The sequence below is a fragment of the Pristiophorus japonicus genome, chromosome 16, assembly GCF_044704955.1.
Source record: "Pristiophorus japonicus isolate sPriJap1 chromosome 16, sPriJap1.hap1, whole genome shotgun sequence".
Classification (NCBI taxonomy): Eukaryota; Metazoa; Chordata; class Chondrichthyes; family Pristiophoridae; genus Pristiophorus; species Pristiophorus japonicus.
Genome location: NC_091992.1, coordinates 77,764,484 through 77,778,984, shown reverse-complemented (window position 1 = coordinate 77,778,984; position 14,501 = coordinate 77,764,484). Strand labels below are relative to the sequence as shown.

The 14,501-nt window shown below is 47.2% G+C and overlaps 1 protein-coding gene across 5 annotated transcripts in view; it reads right to left on the bottom strand.

Annotated features, from left to right (window-relative positions):
* The window catches only part of LOC139226609 (fas-binding factor 1 homolog), a 200,164-nt gene that overhangs the window by 92,670 nt on the left and 92,993 nt on the right, over positions 1 to 14,501 (bottom strand). For 4 of the 5 annotated variants that reach the window (XM_070857473.1, XM_070857472.1, XM_070857476.1 and 1 more), the window contains exons 7-9: positions 12,373 to 12,423; positions 6,611 to 6,755; positions 3,616 to 3,693 (exon numbers count right to left, since the gene is read on the bottom strand). In XM_070857473.1, coding sequence (XP_070713574.1) covers positions 3,616 to 3,693; positions 6,611 to 6,755; positions 12,373 to 12,423 — 274 coding nt within the window. The remainder of the gene's footprint in view (positions 1 to 3,615; positions 3,694 to 6,610; positions 6,756 to 12,372; positions 12,424 to 14,501) is intronic. The other variant, XM_070857474.1, reaches the window with a different exon arrangement.

The window sequence follows — 14,501 nt, the reverse complement described above, 5'->3', positions numbered from 1 at the left end:
CTATTTGGGGGTTTATAGTACACTCCCAGCAGTGTGATTGCCCCTTTTTTGTTCTTCAGTTCTACCCATACGGCCTCATATGATCCTTCTAAAATATCATCCTCCTCACAGCTGTAATTGTTTCTTTAACCAATATTGCACCCCTCCCCCGCTCCTTCTTTACCCCCTTCTCTATCTCGTCTGAAAACCCTGTAACCAGGAATGTTGAACTGCCATTTCTGGCCTTCTTTCAGTAATACCTATGATATCATACTTCTACGTGTCAATCTGTGCCCTCAGCTCATCTGTCTTGTATACTAGACTCTTTGCATTGAAGTATATACCGTTAAGCACTGCCAGACCTTTTTGTTATCTAAATTCTAGCCTTTATTTCCTCTGCCTTCCAAACTCACTTACTAATTTACTGCCTTCCAATTCCAGCTTTGCTTCTCTCCATTTTGAAAATACTCTCAGATTCCCATCCCCCTGCCAAGCTAGTTTAAACTCTCCCCAACAGCACCAGCAAACCTCCCACCCAGTGAGGATATTGGTCCCGGCTCTGTTGAGGTGCAACCTGTCTGGCTTGTACAGGTCCCACCTCCCCCAGAACCGGTCACAGTGCCTCAGGAATCTAAAGCCCTTCCTCCTGCACCATCTCTCCAGCCACACATTCATTTGCTCTATCCTCCTATTTCTGTACTCAGTAGCACGTGGCACCGGGTGTAACCCGGAGATTACTACCTTGGAGGTCCTGCTTATTAATCTCTTTCCTAGCTCCCTAAAATCTGTCTGCAGGACCTCATCCCTCTTTCTACCGATGTCATTGGTACCGCTATGTGCCACAACCTCCAGCTGTACACCCTCTCCCCCTCTGAATGTCCTGCAGCCGCTCAGTGACATCCTTGACCCCGGCATCAGGGGCTCAACATTCCTGGTTACAGGGTTTTCAGACGAGATCGAGAGGGGGGTAAAAAAGGAGCCTTTGCCTGAATGGCTCAGTTACACACTCAGGCGAGTCCCAGTTTTAGCAAAGACGGAAAGTAGTGAGTTAAATGTAAGCTATCACTGAAGCTTATTTGAAAATAACATTTATTTAAACATTCTCAACCCTATATTGGAAGCCACGCAGCAGTGCACCGAGACACAAGGGGGCCGAAATTACCCACCGCTGGAAACGCGGCGCACCTACCCTGGTTCTGTTGTTTTTACCGGCGCGGTTGGTGCAGTGGCCTCTTGAGCTAAATTGTTTTTTTTTCTGGCGGCCCGGAAGTCGGTCATAATGAGGGCAGAAGTGCGGCGGTGAGCGGAAGTTCGCACACGAGAAGGGCGGAAGTTGGGGGGGGGGCGGAGTGGCCGCTGCTGTCACTCATCAGCGCAGCGCTAATGACATCATCACGCTGCCGCGTCACCACGGCTCTCCCGTTCACTTAAAGGGGAGAGCATGCGCGATTGTTTTAAGTTTGGTCCACTGAGCTACCAGGGAGGGTTTCGACCGGGCCAGCGGTCTGGCACCCAAGAGAGGGTGCCGAGCTGCCTGTTGGTGGCCCAGCCTAACACCGAGGCATAACTGTTGGCCCAATATGGCAGTCGGCCGACAAAAAAAAAACATGGCGGCAGCGGCAGTGGGTCCTCCCTTTTAATGGGAGCCGCACTGCCATTTTGCAGGGACACAGCCTCACCGCACCGGCAGAATAAAGATGCTTTTGGCACCGCACAACGTTTTTTTCGGCAGAATTTCACCGTCAGGGGGCGGGGCTGGAAACATCAATGGTGTGCGCTCATGACGCACTTAGGACGGATCGACAGCAGCGGAGCGGGGGGGGGGGGGGGGAGGAGGAGCGGGTCACCGCCGGGATACCGCAAGAGCGGAATGTACAAAATGGCGGCCATCACACGAAACATCGGCGGCCATTGCACTCCGCAGGGTGGCCGTGCCAATTTCCGGCGGTAACAAGCCTTAAGGAAAGGGGCAATTTCGGCCCCAAAGAGCTCACAGACACATTGCCTAGAGATGGGAAGTATCCAAGAGAGAGAGTAACAGAGTACAGTCTGCTCCTGATAATTCATTAGTTTTTCACCCCAGAAATTGGAATTATCAGATCACTTGAACTGGGCATCATTGAAATAAAAGGAGTAGACTGTACATTTCAGAAATCAGCCATCGCAAGTCAGTGCTACCAAATCGGATTAGTAGAAATCCATTGAGGAATTGGGACTAGGCTTTGGGAGAAGGGTTAAGGTTTCAGAGAAAGACATTTGTGAAGGAACACCACCAAAGAGTTTTTGGTCTGGGAGTGCAGCTTCTAGACTACCCAGTTGCAGCAGGAAGAACAAGGAGAGCGAGCCTTTTGTTCGATAATGTGATTACCTTGTTTTGTAGGCTTCGAACCAACGTCCTCCTCATCTGAGGTTTAGCATAGAAACAAACACGCAGAAATGTTGTTTGTTTGGAAAACAAAGCATGATCACTTCCAACTGAAGTCAACAAGATCCCCGCGACATTTCCTGGCCGCAGAGTTCTACCGCTCAATCATATTCAGTACATTATTAACAGCCTGTAATGCTGATGAGCCCATGTAAGTTAGGTACTTGCAGCAAAGCATTTTGGGGGGTAAATTAGAGTTTGTGCAATAGTGTAAAACGAGTGACAGCGAATCGGCAGCACTCCGCAAGTACATGGAATTAAAAATCGGGAGAGATGTAAAACGGAGCTAAGGAGGAATTTCTTCTCTTGGAGGGTCGTGAATCTTTGGAATTCTCTACCGCAGAGAGTTGTGGAGGCTGGGTCACTGAATAGATTTAAGGTGGAGATAGACAGATTTTTGAATGATAATGGAGTCAAGGGTTATGGGGAGCAGGCAGGGAAGTGGAGCTGAGTCCATGATCAGATCAGCCATGATCTTATTGAATACCGGAGCAAGCTCAAGGGGCCAGATGGCCTACTCCTGCTCCTATTTCTCATGTTCTTATAAAATGGGCTGCCAATTCCCTATCACCCGCTTCATACTATCACACAAAGTCAAAATGACCTCCTTGAGTTTTTCACCACTATTTCCATTGAAAGTTTTCAGTACAAAAGATCTGCCACCCAGAACACAGATACTTACACTAAATCTGCATGCTTTTACTATGTCCCGATCATACTCAAATCACATTTCTAAGTGTTAATTATCCCTAATATATTATCAATGGAAAAATAATCTGACTCAGAGACACTTCCAAAAACCTTTTTTTTAAAAAATAAATCGGCAAACAAATGGGACAGCAAAGATTACATTTTGTACCTAAAATTTCTAAGCCGGGTGCAATTTACTACTTCACCAAAAATGTATCAGCTTTGGTGCCGATTTAAGAGATATAGGTACATCAGTCAGTGTCTAAAATGGTGGCTTAAATGAAGCTTAAAACAATACTGGCGAAGGGTCATCGACCTGAAACATTAAATCTGTTTTTCTCTACAGATGCTGCCTGACCTGCTGAGATTTCCAGCATTTTCTGTTTTTCTTATTTAAAGCAATACTAAAAGCTCACTGTCCTGTTCACATAAATGCAGCTGCATTTTAGACAAAAAAAATATGCTTTTGCACTATGTAAACATACTTGCGCCGTGGTCACTGCATGCATTAAATGACTCACCATCAAATGTGAACTTCTTGTAATGGCGCTTAGTGGTGGTAGGGGCAGACTGATGCTTCTCATCCTGACCAGACATATCTGCGGAGGTGGGAACACCATTAACGTGACTCTTTAGACTTTCCAACTAATAAAAGTTAAGCAAGTGATTTTGGTGCAGCATGGGGTTGCCAACTTGGGTCGGGCATATTCTTGGGGGTTTCATCACATGACCTCCCGCCTCCAACCACCCCACCACCAGGCTCCAGCCATTGGGCGACCGACAGGCCCCTCCTCATGACACCCTGCCTTCCCATGCCAACTGAAAAACTAACACTCTGTTACCTAATTAGATGATTCTTGACTGTCAGTCAAACTGCCTTTTCTTTCTCCAATAATTAATAAACAAAAGTATTCAAAGAAAATGAAAAAAAACAAAAAAAAATGCACCCGTGATTTTTTTTCCCGGGTTGCTTTCAGCAGTGTCCGGGAGATTCGTGTTTAATTCTTGGAGACTGCAGGGAAATCCTGGAGGGTCGGCAACCCTAGTGCAGTATGTGAAATCCCGCTTGTAATGTGTGCACCTGGGAGAATGCTCACGGGTTTGTAGAGCTAGAGAGTCTGGAAGAGTCAGTGTTCCATGTTTTTATGGAATGTGTGAGGTTGCAGCCCCTGTTCCATTATTTAAAGGGGCTGCTCCTCAATTTCTGGTTGCACTTCAGTCCCACACTCCTGATCTTTGGGCACCCTGTGCGGAGGGGAGCGGGTAGGTCTGAGGGCCTCCTCGTAGGACTGCTCCTGGGCACGGCCAAGGGTGCCATCAGCCGGTCCAGACAGCGGGCGGTCGAGGGGGTCGTTCAGCCTGACTGCCTGCCTCTCTTCTGCACGTACATCCGGGCCAGGGTGTCCCTGGAGATGGAGCACGCGGTGTCCACCGGTACGCTCGCGGCCTTCCGCGAGAGGTGGGCGCCGGAGGGACTGGAGTGCATCATCACCCCCAGCAACCAAATTTTAATTTGATTTTATATGTTTTAAAGTTTAATTTGTTTTAAATGCCGGTTTTAGTGTCCCCCTCCCCCTTTTAGCCAGGGGGCCCTTGTATAATTTGTGTTTTTAGTGCCCTATACCCGCCCTCCCCCCCAAAAAATGGGGCACTGGATAAAAATTTATTTTGGAGTGTGCCCCCCCCTCCCCCTTGCAGGGGACATTTGTTTAAAGTGCACAACTAAAATAGTTGAACTGGTAATGTGTCGTGTGATTGTTAAACCTTTGCTAATAAACCAACTAGTTCTTAATAGTAATGTGTTGCTATGAATTCTTAAGCAAAGAACCCATGAAGCAAATACATAACACCACTAATCTCTGCACTTGCTGCATGCATCATGATTTGCTGCCCAAATCTTGCAATTTTACACCCAACTTCCTGGGGGCAGGGAAAATGCCAGTTCTGATGATAGCGAATGACCTGGTCTACTTAGACTTATTTGCAAGTTATTCCAAATGATAATTTAACCTGCATTAGAACTGCTACCTTAACAGATGGCATGCTTTTGAAATCAAGAAGGGGATGCAAGTTTAACAGATGGCATGCAACTGAGATGCAGCAGGGATTCATAATTTTCCTGTTAAAAGCTTTTGATTTTTGTGACGTTTGTGCTCTTCAAGGTAAAGGATTTTAGTGCGAATGGAGTTTTCCCTGGTGTCCTGGCCAATAATTATCCCTCAACCCACATTGCTAACAGATTATCTGCTCATTATTGTTTTTTGATGTTTTCGGGAACTAGCCATGTGCAAACTGGCTGCCGTGTTTCCTATGTTACAACAGTGATTACATTTCAAAAATACATCATTGGCTGTAAAGTGCTTTGGAATTTCTAGAGGTTGTGAAAGGTGCTATATAAATGCAAGTTCTTTCTTTATTGGCCTTTACTGGAATCATCCCATCTGTAATGGCCCACATGATGGGTTCTCTCCTGAACTTCACCCCACCAACAGCAGAGGCCAACCTCATTTGAGACAGGCGAGGTTCAGAAACCCTATTAAGGCCACAAAAACCTATTGCTCCAGCATCCTAACTCTCCTAATGTAGCATCTTCAAAGCCTCTCGTGCTTTCACTACCTTGTCTGACAGATTATTCCACACATTTATCACTCTTTTAGTAAAAATAGGAGTTTAAAATTAATTTTTCCTTATTTAAATCTATATTTCCTGCAAATATCCTTACAGTAAGTCAGATGGCTTGCGGTTTTATAACAAGGAATACATCATGGTTGCATGTGTTTAAATTGGCCTGTCCCTTTAAGGTCGCAAAGTCAAAATGCTATCATTAGGTACATCCCGAGGTCAATTTGTGGTTATTTGCTGTTAAAGAAAGAAAAAGACTTGGATTTATATAGCGCCTTTCACGACCACCGGACATCTCAAAGTGCTTTACAGCCGATGGAGTACATTTAGTGAGGGAAGTATGTGAATTGGCAGGTGCTTGTAAATTCCAGGCTTCAGGTCAGAGAAAACCAGCACGAGTTGAGCTCCTCGCTTCCCTCTACACTGTTGAGCTCGAGTTTCCCTACTCCTCTCTCAGAGTTCCTCCTCCTTATACTTCAGATCACTTAAGTAGCGCTTCCCATACAGGACAGTGATCAAGCATGCCAGTTTGCTCTCACATGTCTTCCACTGACCAGTCACATGCATGCAACACAACCAGTCCTTTTATCCAAGATGGGGAAAGAAACCAAAGGGGAGAAGTAAATCAATCATTTAGCTGAGTAAAGCACTCCTTTAAAGAGTGTTTGAAAGCACCTCATCTTTGTACAGGTGGCTTTCTGAAACGATCTCCAATGTGCGCTTGCTCAAACCACTCTCCTCTAATGGGACATTTATTTTCACACAGGACTCCTGCCTTCTGTCCCACCTGAAACACAAGCCCGTTTTGCTTGTTCAGATTCTAACTGCAGCATTGCGCATTTCCAGAGCTTCCCGGTTCAGAGTTCCAGCGTTTGTTTTGTTACTTATAGTTACCCTTCGCTGCTGCTGGTTTTGGCAAGGTTGTGGGGGACTCTGGTTTGGAGCTTTCGGTCCCAGCAGTCTTTCCAGCTCGATGACTCGGTACAGAATGCAGCTTCTTCTTGTTCCCAAAGAGTTCGGCGTCCATGTCATCGATATCCTGCACACAGACAGCACGATGAAAGAAAATATAAAAGGGGAAAGGAGCCCCAGTGGTTGCGGCAGTGGATTAGCAACTCAGAGTTCAAATCAGACCATGGCCAGACTGTGAAACTGAATTCAATCAATCTGGTAATGTGTGGACTGACAGCAGAATAGTGACTGTTAAAGCTGTTGGATTGTTCCAAAAATCCAACTTCTTCAATAATAAAGGGAACCTGCCACCCCTATCTAGATGCAACTCCATAGAATCATAGAAATTTACAGCACGGAAGGAGGCCATTTTGGCCCATCGTGTCCGCGCCGGCCAACAACGAGCTCCCCAGCCTAATCCCACTTTCCAGCTCTTGGTCCGTAGCCCTGTAGGTTACGGCGCTTCATGTGCACATCCAAGTGTTTTTGAAATATGGTGAGGGTCTCTGCCTCTACCACCCTTTCAGACAGTGAGTTCCAGACCCCCACCACCCTCTGGGTGAAGAAATTTCCCATCAAAGCCATCTCCAATGACTTCAAATCTATGCCCCCTGGTTGTTGATCCCTCTCCGATCCTACACCATCTGGTTGATTCTTAAAGCCCTCAGGGGTGGGGAATGAAATACTGCTTTGCCCATGTCAGCCATATACCAAGGACAATTGAAGAAAAAAACTTACATCACTGTAAAGCCATGAAAGAGCCTGCCACATTTATGCTAAGGGAATGCAGCATTCTCTTCTAAATTCCTTGTTTTCTCGACAAGGCATTGACTCCTTACCAAGATTTCACTCAGCTCACCTCAGAAACCGCATGGAATTTTTCATAGAATCTTACAGCACAGGAGGCCATTCAGCCCAACGTTCCTGTGTCGGCTCTATGAAAGAGCTGTCCAATTGGTTCCATTCCCCTGCTCTTTTCCCATACCCCTGAAAATTTTTCACTTTGAAGTATATCATCGGAAATTCTGCCCCAATATTGAATCTGCTCCACTACCCTTTCAGGCAGTGCATTCCAGATCATCGTAACACACGCATAAAAATAATTCTCCTCGTCTCCCATTGATACTTTTGCCAATGATGTGTCCTCTGGTTACCGACCCTCATTGCAAAATGTTAAAAATTATATATCTTATTTAAATGGTTGCTGAATGTTGATCTTAAAAAGGTACAAATTTCCCCAGCAGACAGGTGGTAGCAGAAGGATAATGGTTGATGAAAATACACTGAAAACTTTCACAACTAGAACAGTTAATGGTTCACAATCAAAGACACAGAATTAAATTGAAAAAAAAAATTGTCCTTTGGTGTTAAGTTTACATTTGAGAGCCCATTTAAAACTAGAAATAAAAGCATACATTGCTAGAGGTACTCGCCAGTTCCAATACCATCAGAAAAAACAAAAGACAGATTGGAGACAACAGCAACTTTTTAAAAATTATTCGTTCGTGGGATGCAAGCATCACTAGCAGCATTTATTGCCCATCCCTAATCACCCTCAAGAAGGTGGTGGTGAGCCGCCTTCTTGAACCGCTGCAGTCCGTGTGGTGAAGGTACTCCCACAGTGCTGTTAGGGAGGGAGTTCCAGGATTTTGACCCAGCGACGATGAAGGAACAGCGATATATTTCCAAGTCAGGATGGTGTGTGACTTGGAGGGGAACTTGCAGGTGATGGTGTTCCCATGCACCTACTGCCCTTGTCGCTCTGGACAGTAAAGATCCCGGGTTTGGGAGGTGCTGTTGAAGAAGCCTTGGCGAGTTGCTGTAGTGCATCTTGTAGATGGAACACACAGCAACTAAGGAGCACCGGTGGGTGGAGTAAATGTTCATGGTGGTGGATGGGATGGCAATCTTGAATGTTGTTTTAGCTGCACTCATCCAGGCAAGTGGAGAGTATTCCAACACACACCTAACTTGTGCCTTCTAATTCTTTTTGGTGTACGGGCCCTTTAACTGGCTCCGTGGCCCATTCCATTGTTAACGAATGCCGGGTTATTTCCATTGTAAAGCCAGTGAGCGGCCTGCGCAGGATCTCCAGACCGTCGCGCAGCTTACCAGTAACATTGGGCAGGAGATGAGTCACTCATCGCAGAATTCTCAGCCTCTCACCTGCTCTTCTGGCCACAGTATTTATGTGGCTGGTCCAGTTACGTTTTCTGGTCAATTCTGACCCCCAGAATGTTGAAGTTGGGGGATTCGGCGATGGTAGTGCTGTTCAATGTCAAGCAGCGGTGGCTAGACTTGAGATCATAAGATCATAAGAAATAGGAGCAGGACTCGGCCATACGGCCCCTCGAGCCTGCTCCACCATTCAATATGATCATGGCTGATCTGATCATGGACTCAGGTCCACTTCCCTGCCTGCTCTCCATAATCCCTTATTCCCTTATCATTCAAGAAACTGTCTATTTCTGTCTTAAATATTCAATGTCCCAGCTTCCATAGCTCTCTGAGGCAGTGAATTCCACAGATTTACAACCCTCAGAGAAGAAATTTCTCTTCATCTCTGTTTTAAATGGGTGGCCCCTTATTCTAAGAATATGCCCTCTAGTTCTAGTCTCCACTATCAGTGGAAACATCCTCTCTGCATCCACCTTGTCAAGCCCCCTCATAATCTTATACGTTTGGAATTCAGAAGAATGAGAGGTGATCTTATCCAATGAGTAGAGGCCCGAGATGATTGGCCTCCAACAACCACAACCATCTTCCTTTGTGCTAGATACGAATCCAGCTAACGGAGGTTTTACCCACCCCGATTCCCATTGACTTCAATTTTACTAGGGCTCCTTGTTGACACACTCGGTCAAATGCTGCATTGATATCAAGGACAGTCTTGTTGGAGATAGTCATTGCCTGGCACTTAAGCGGCAAGTAACATTCGCGCCACACATCAGCCCAAGCCTGAATGTCATCCAGGTCTTGCTGCATGCAGGCATGGACTGCTTCACTATCTGAGGAGTTGCGAATGGAACTGAACACTGTGCAGTCATCACGAACATCCCCACTTCTGACTTTATGATGGAGGGAAGAGCATTGATGAAGCAGCTGAAGATGGTTGGGCCTAGGGCACTGCCTTGAAGAACTCTTGCAGCTATGTCCTGGGGCTGACCTCCAACAACCACAACCATCTTCCTTTATGCTAGGTATGAATCCAGCTAGCGAAGAGTTCCCACCTACCCAGATTCCCATTGACTTCAATGTTACTAGGGCTCCTTGATGCCACACTTGGTCAAATGCTGCCTAGATATCAAGGACAGTCACTATCACCTCACCTCTGGAATTCAGCTCTTTTGTCCATGTTTGGACCAAGGCTGTAATGAGGTCTGGTGCAGAGTGATCCTCACAGAACCGAAACTGAGCATCAGTGAGCAGGTTATTGGTGAGCAAGTGCCGCTGGATAACACTGTTGCCGACACCTTCCATCACTTTGCTGATGACTGAGAGTAGACCGATGGAGCAGTAATTGGCTGGATTAGATTTGTCCCGCTTTTTCTGGACAGGACATACCTGGGCAATATTCCACTTTGTCGGGTAGATGCCAGTATCGTAGCTGTACTGGAACAGCTTGGCTAGAGGTATGGCTAGTTCCAGACGTCAAGTCTTCAGCTCGACAGCCGGGATGTTGTCCATAACCTTTGCTGTATCCAGTGCGCTCAGCCATTTCTTGATATCACCTGGAGTGAATTGAATTGGCTGAAGACTGGCTTCTGTGATGGTGGGGACCTCAGGAGGAGGTCGCAATAGATCATCCACTCGGCACTTCTGGCTGAAGATGTTTGCAAACACTTCACCCTGGTCTTTTGCACTCACGTGCTGGGCTGCGCCATCATTGAGAATGGGGATATTCATGTAGCCTCCTCTTCCCGTTAGTTGTTTAATTGTCCACCACCATTCATGACTGGATGTGGCAGAACTGCAGAGCGTTGATCTGATCCGTTGATTGTGGGATTGCTTAGCTCTGTCTATAACATGCTGTTCCCGCTGCTTAGCATGTATGTAGTCCTGTGTTGTAGCTTCACCAGGTTGGCACTTCATTTTTAGGTATGCCTGGTGCTGCTCTTGGCATGCTGTTCTACACTCCTCAATGAACCAGGGTTGATCCCCTGGTTTGATGGTACTGGTAGAGTGAGGGATATGCCAGGCCATGAGGTTACAGGTTGTGGTGGAATACAATTCTGATGCTGCTGATGGTTCACAGCGCCTCATGGAGGCCCAGTTTTGAGCGTCAAAATCTGTTCTGAATCTAGCACGGTGATAGGGTGCGACACAACATAATGGAGGGTGTCCTCAGTGTGAAGATGGGACTTCATTTCCACAAGGACTGTGTGGGGGTCACTGCTACCAATGCTGTCATGGACAGATGCATCTGCAATAATTGGATTGGTGAGGACGAGGTCAAGTAAGTTTTTCCCTCATGTTGGTTCTCTCACCACCTGCCGCAGGCACAATCTGGCAGCTTGGTCAGTAGTGGTGCTACCGAGCCACTCTTGGTGATGGACATTGAAGTCCCCCACCCAGAGTACATTCTGTGCTACCCTCAGTGCTTCTTCCAAACGGTGTTCAATATGGAGGAGCACTGATTCATCAGCTGAGGGAGGACGGGAGGTGGTAATCAGCAGGAGGTTTCCTTGCCCTTGTTTGACCTGATGCCAGAAGACTTCATGGGGTCCAGAGTTAATGTTGAGGACTCCCAGGGCCACTCCCTCCCGACTGTATACCTCTGGTGGGTCTGTCCTGCCGGTGGGGCAGGACATACCCAGGGATGGTGATGGAAGAGTCTGGGACATTGCATTTGACGTAGCACTCTTAACATAGTGCAACAGCTCAAAACGCTTCATAAAAGGGAGAGGGATAATGGGCACTGAACAGGAACTGAGAGAAGGATGTTCAGGAGGAGACCAAAGACATTGTTAAAGAGGTAACTTTTAAAGGAGATGTTTGAAGGGAGATGGGGTGCGATGTAGCATGGGAGATGGGTTTAAGAAGAGAATTACAGAGCAGGGCGACAATAGATGAAGGCTCTGTCATCGATGGTGGTGATCCGGCTAAATGCACAGAATCTGGATTGAGAAGAGCCAAGGATTTGAGCTGGAACACAGGGGTAGAGAGGAAACGGCTACAGAGGAGTATTTTTAATTCAGTATGCTGGGGGATGGGAAGCCAGTGGAGACCAACAAGAACAATGGCGCTGGGTGAGCTGGGTTCAATATGGGGCGAGATGTGATTGGTGCAATTCTGGATGAGTTGGAGTTTGTTAGGATAGAGCTTGGGAGGCTGGCTGGGAGCAGGGGGAGAAATAAGTCCCTCTTCCCAAAGCATTAATCTATCTCTTCTATTTTCAGCTGCTACTGGGCCTGCTATGTATTCCAGCATTTTAAGCTTTTATTTCACAGTTTCTGCGTTTGCCTATTGCTCAAAAACTGGACTCTCCCAATACAAAGCCGGGCTGAGTGCTACCCAAATTGGAAACAACAGGGTATAATTACAGGACTCAAATGTGATCTTAGGGCTCAGCCGAGGTGGATGAGCTGTGATCTGAGTCAAAGAGCTAGGTTACAGGCTTAGAATCACTGCCTGCTCTCCATTACACCATAGGTTATGTACAACACAGTGACCGTTGCAACTTGTAACACACAAACTGGCCTTACCTTCATAGTTTCTAACAGAGCCTGAGGATCAACATCCGAAATCTCCGACTCCTACACAAAGAAAATAAACAGTACAAGTCCTGTATGCTCGGCACGGCTCCCTGCAATTTAACATCTGTGCAACTATTCCACTGCAACCATGAGCTCAGTCACTTTGCTCCCCATTTGTACATACACCTTTGTGTGAAAGGCCTTCCGTAGGTCAATTGGGGAGAGGTCGGGGGGGAGGGGAAAGAGCAGATTAAAAAAAATATGGATTTACATAACGCCTTTCATGACCACCAGACATCTCAAAGCACTTTATAGCCAATGTAGTCACTGTTGTAATGTGGGAAACACGGCAGCCAATTTGCGCACTGCAAGCTCCCACAAACAGCAACGTGATGATGAGCAGATAATCTATTTTTTTGTTATCTTGATTGAGAGATAAATATTGGCCAGCAGCAGATCGGGGCCATAAAAGGAGCAGCGTGGAGGCCTCGGGAGCAGCGTGGAGACATACTACTTCAGGGAGCAGCGCGAGCTGGTGCAGGAGGGCGACAGCAGCGAAGAGTGACGTCATCGAGCTCCAAGCTGTGGGCAGATACAGCAGGAGCGGCGAGATTGGGGCGAAGGAGCGACGAGAGACTGTATAGGGACATGATCGGGGCCCAGGAGAGGCTCGAGTTCGGGGCCAGGGGCCTTGGGGCAGCAGGCGCCAGCCCACACGGCGATATGTGTGCTCACTAGGTCCGTGCAGCAGAGCAGGTCTCCAGTCGTCTTAGATAACCCTCGCCACTGGACCAAAACCTAGCTCGGTCAAGCCCGTGTGGTGACTGGTCTGCAACGGCCACCGCACGTTAAAGAAATCCACGCACAGGCATCTTCCACCTTTCAAGATGTAGTTCGGTACCTGGAATATTAGGTCCTTCATTGAAACACCTGTGAATTCATCCTTTTTTGGCGTGGAAGCAAATCATCCTCGTTTCGAGGGACTGCCTATGATGAAATATTGGCCAGGACACCGGGGATAACCTCCCTGCTCTTCTTCGAAATAGTGTCGTGGGATCTTTTACTTCCACTTGAGCGAGCAGACAGGGCCTCGGTTTAACATCTCATCCGAAAGACGGCACCTCCGACAGTGCAGCACTCCCTCAGCACCACACTGGAGTGTCAGCCTAGATTTTTTTGTATTTCAATTTCCTGATGAGGATGGCCCCCACAGACCCCTAATTAGTGATAACTAGCAGTCTGTGAAATCCATCCTGCCACCATCAATGACCTGGGCAGATGATTCTCAGGGTGCACTAAATAAAATGTTGCCCGAAATTCGGATTTAAGACAGATCGGTTAAAATCGAGACAGACCTAAAAGTGGTCACCACATACGAGGACAATCTGCTAAAATTATCTCTGAAAAGCACGCTTCAACCTGTCTGCCATTCTGTACCTCATCTCCTGAAAGTGCGGACCCATGACAATGTACAGTCCCATGTGGGTCGTCTGTACCTCGAACGTGGAGACTACATGGAATTTCATACAAATCACGTCACGGAAACAGGCCATTGGGCCCGCCCAGTCCACGTGGTGCTTACCCTCCATGTGAGCAGTGGCCCTAATTCCACATGCCATCCCTGTTCACCGAGCTGGGCCCAATCCTGTTCTCAATCGGCACGCACGCCCATTTTTTTTGATACAGCACAGAAGGAAGCCATTCGGCCCGTCGAGCACGTGCCGGCTCTCTGCAAGAGCACTTCAGCTGGTCCCACTCCCTCACCCTTTCCCCGCAGCCCTGCCAATGTTTGATCCAATTCCCGTTTGAAAGCCACAATTGAGTCTGCCTCCACCACCCTCTCAGGCCATGCATTCCAGATCCTAACCACTCGCTGCGTAAAAAAAAATTTCCTCATGCTGCCTGTGGTTCTTCTGTCAATCACCTTAAATCTGTGTCCTCTGGTTCTCGACCCTTCCAACAATGGGAACAGTTTCTCTATCTACTCTGTCCAGACCCCTCATGATTTTGAACACCTCTATCAAATCTCCTCTCAACCTTCGCTGCTCGGAGGAGAACAATCCCAGCTTCTCCAGTCTATCCACGTTACTGAAGTTCCTCATCCCTGGAACCATTCTTGTAAATCTTTTCTGCACCTC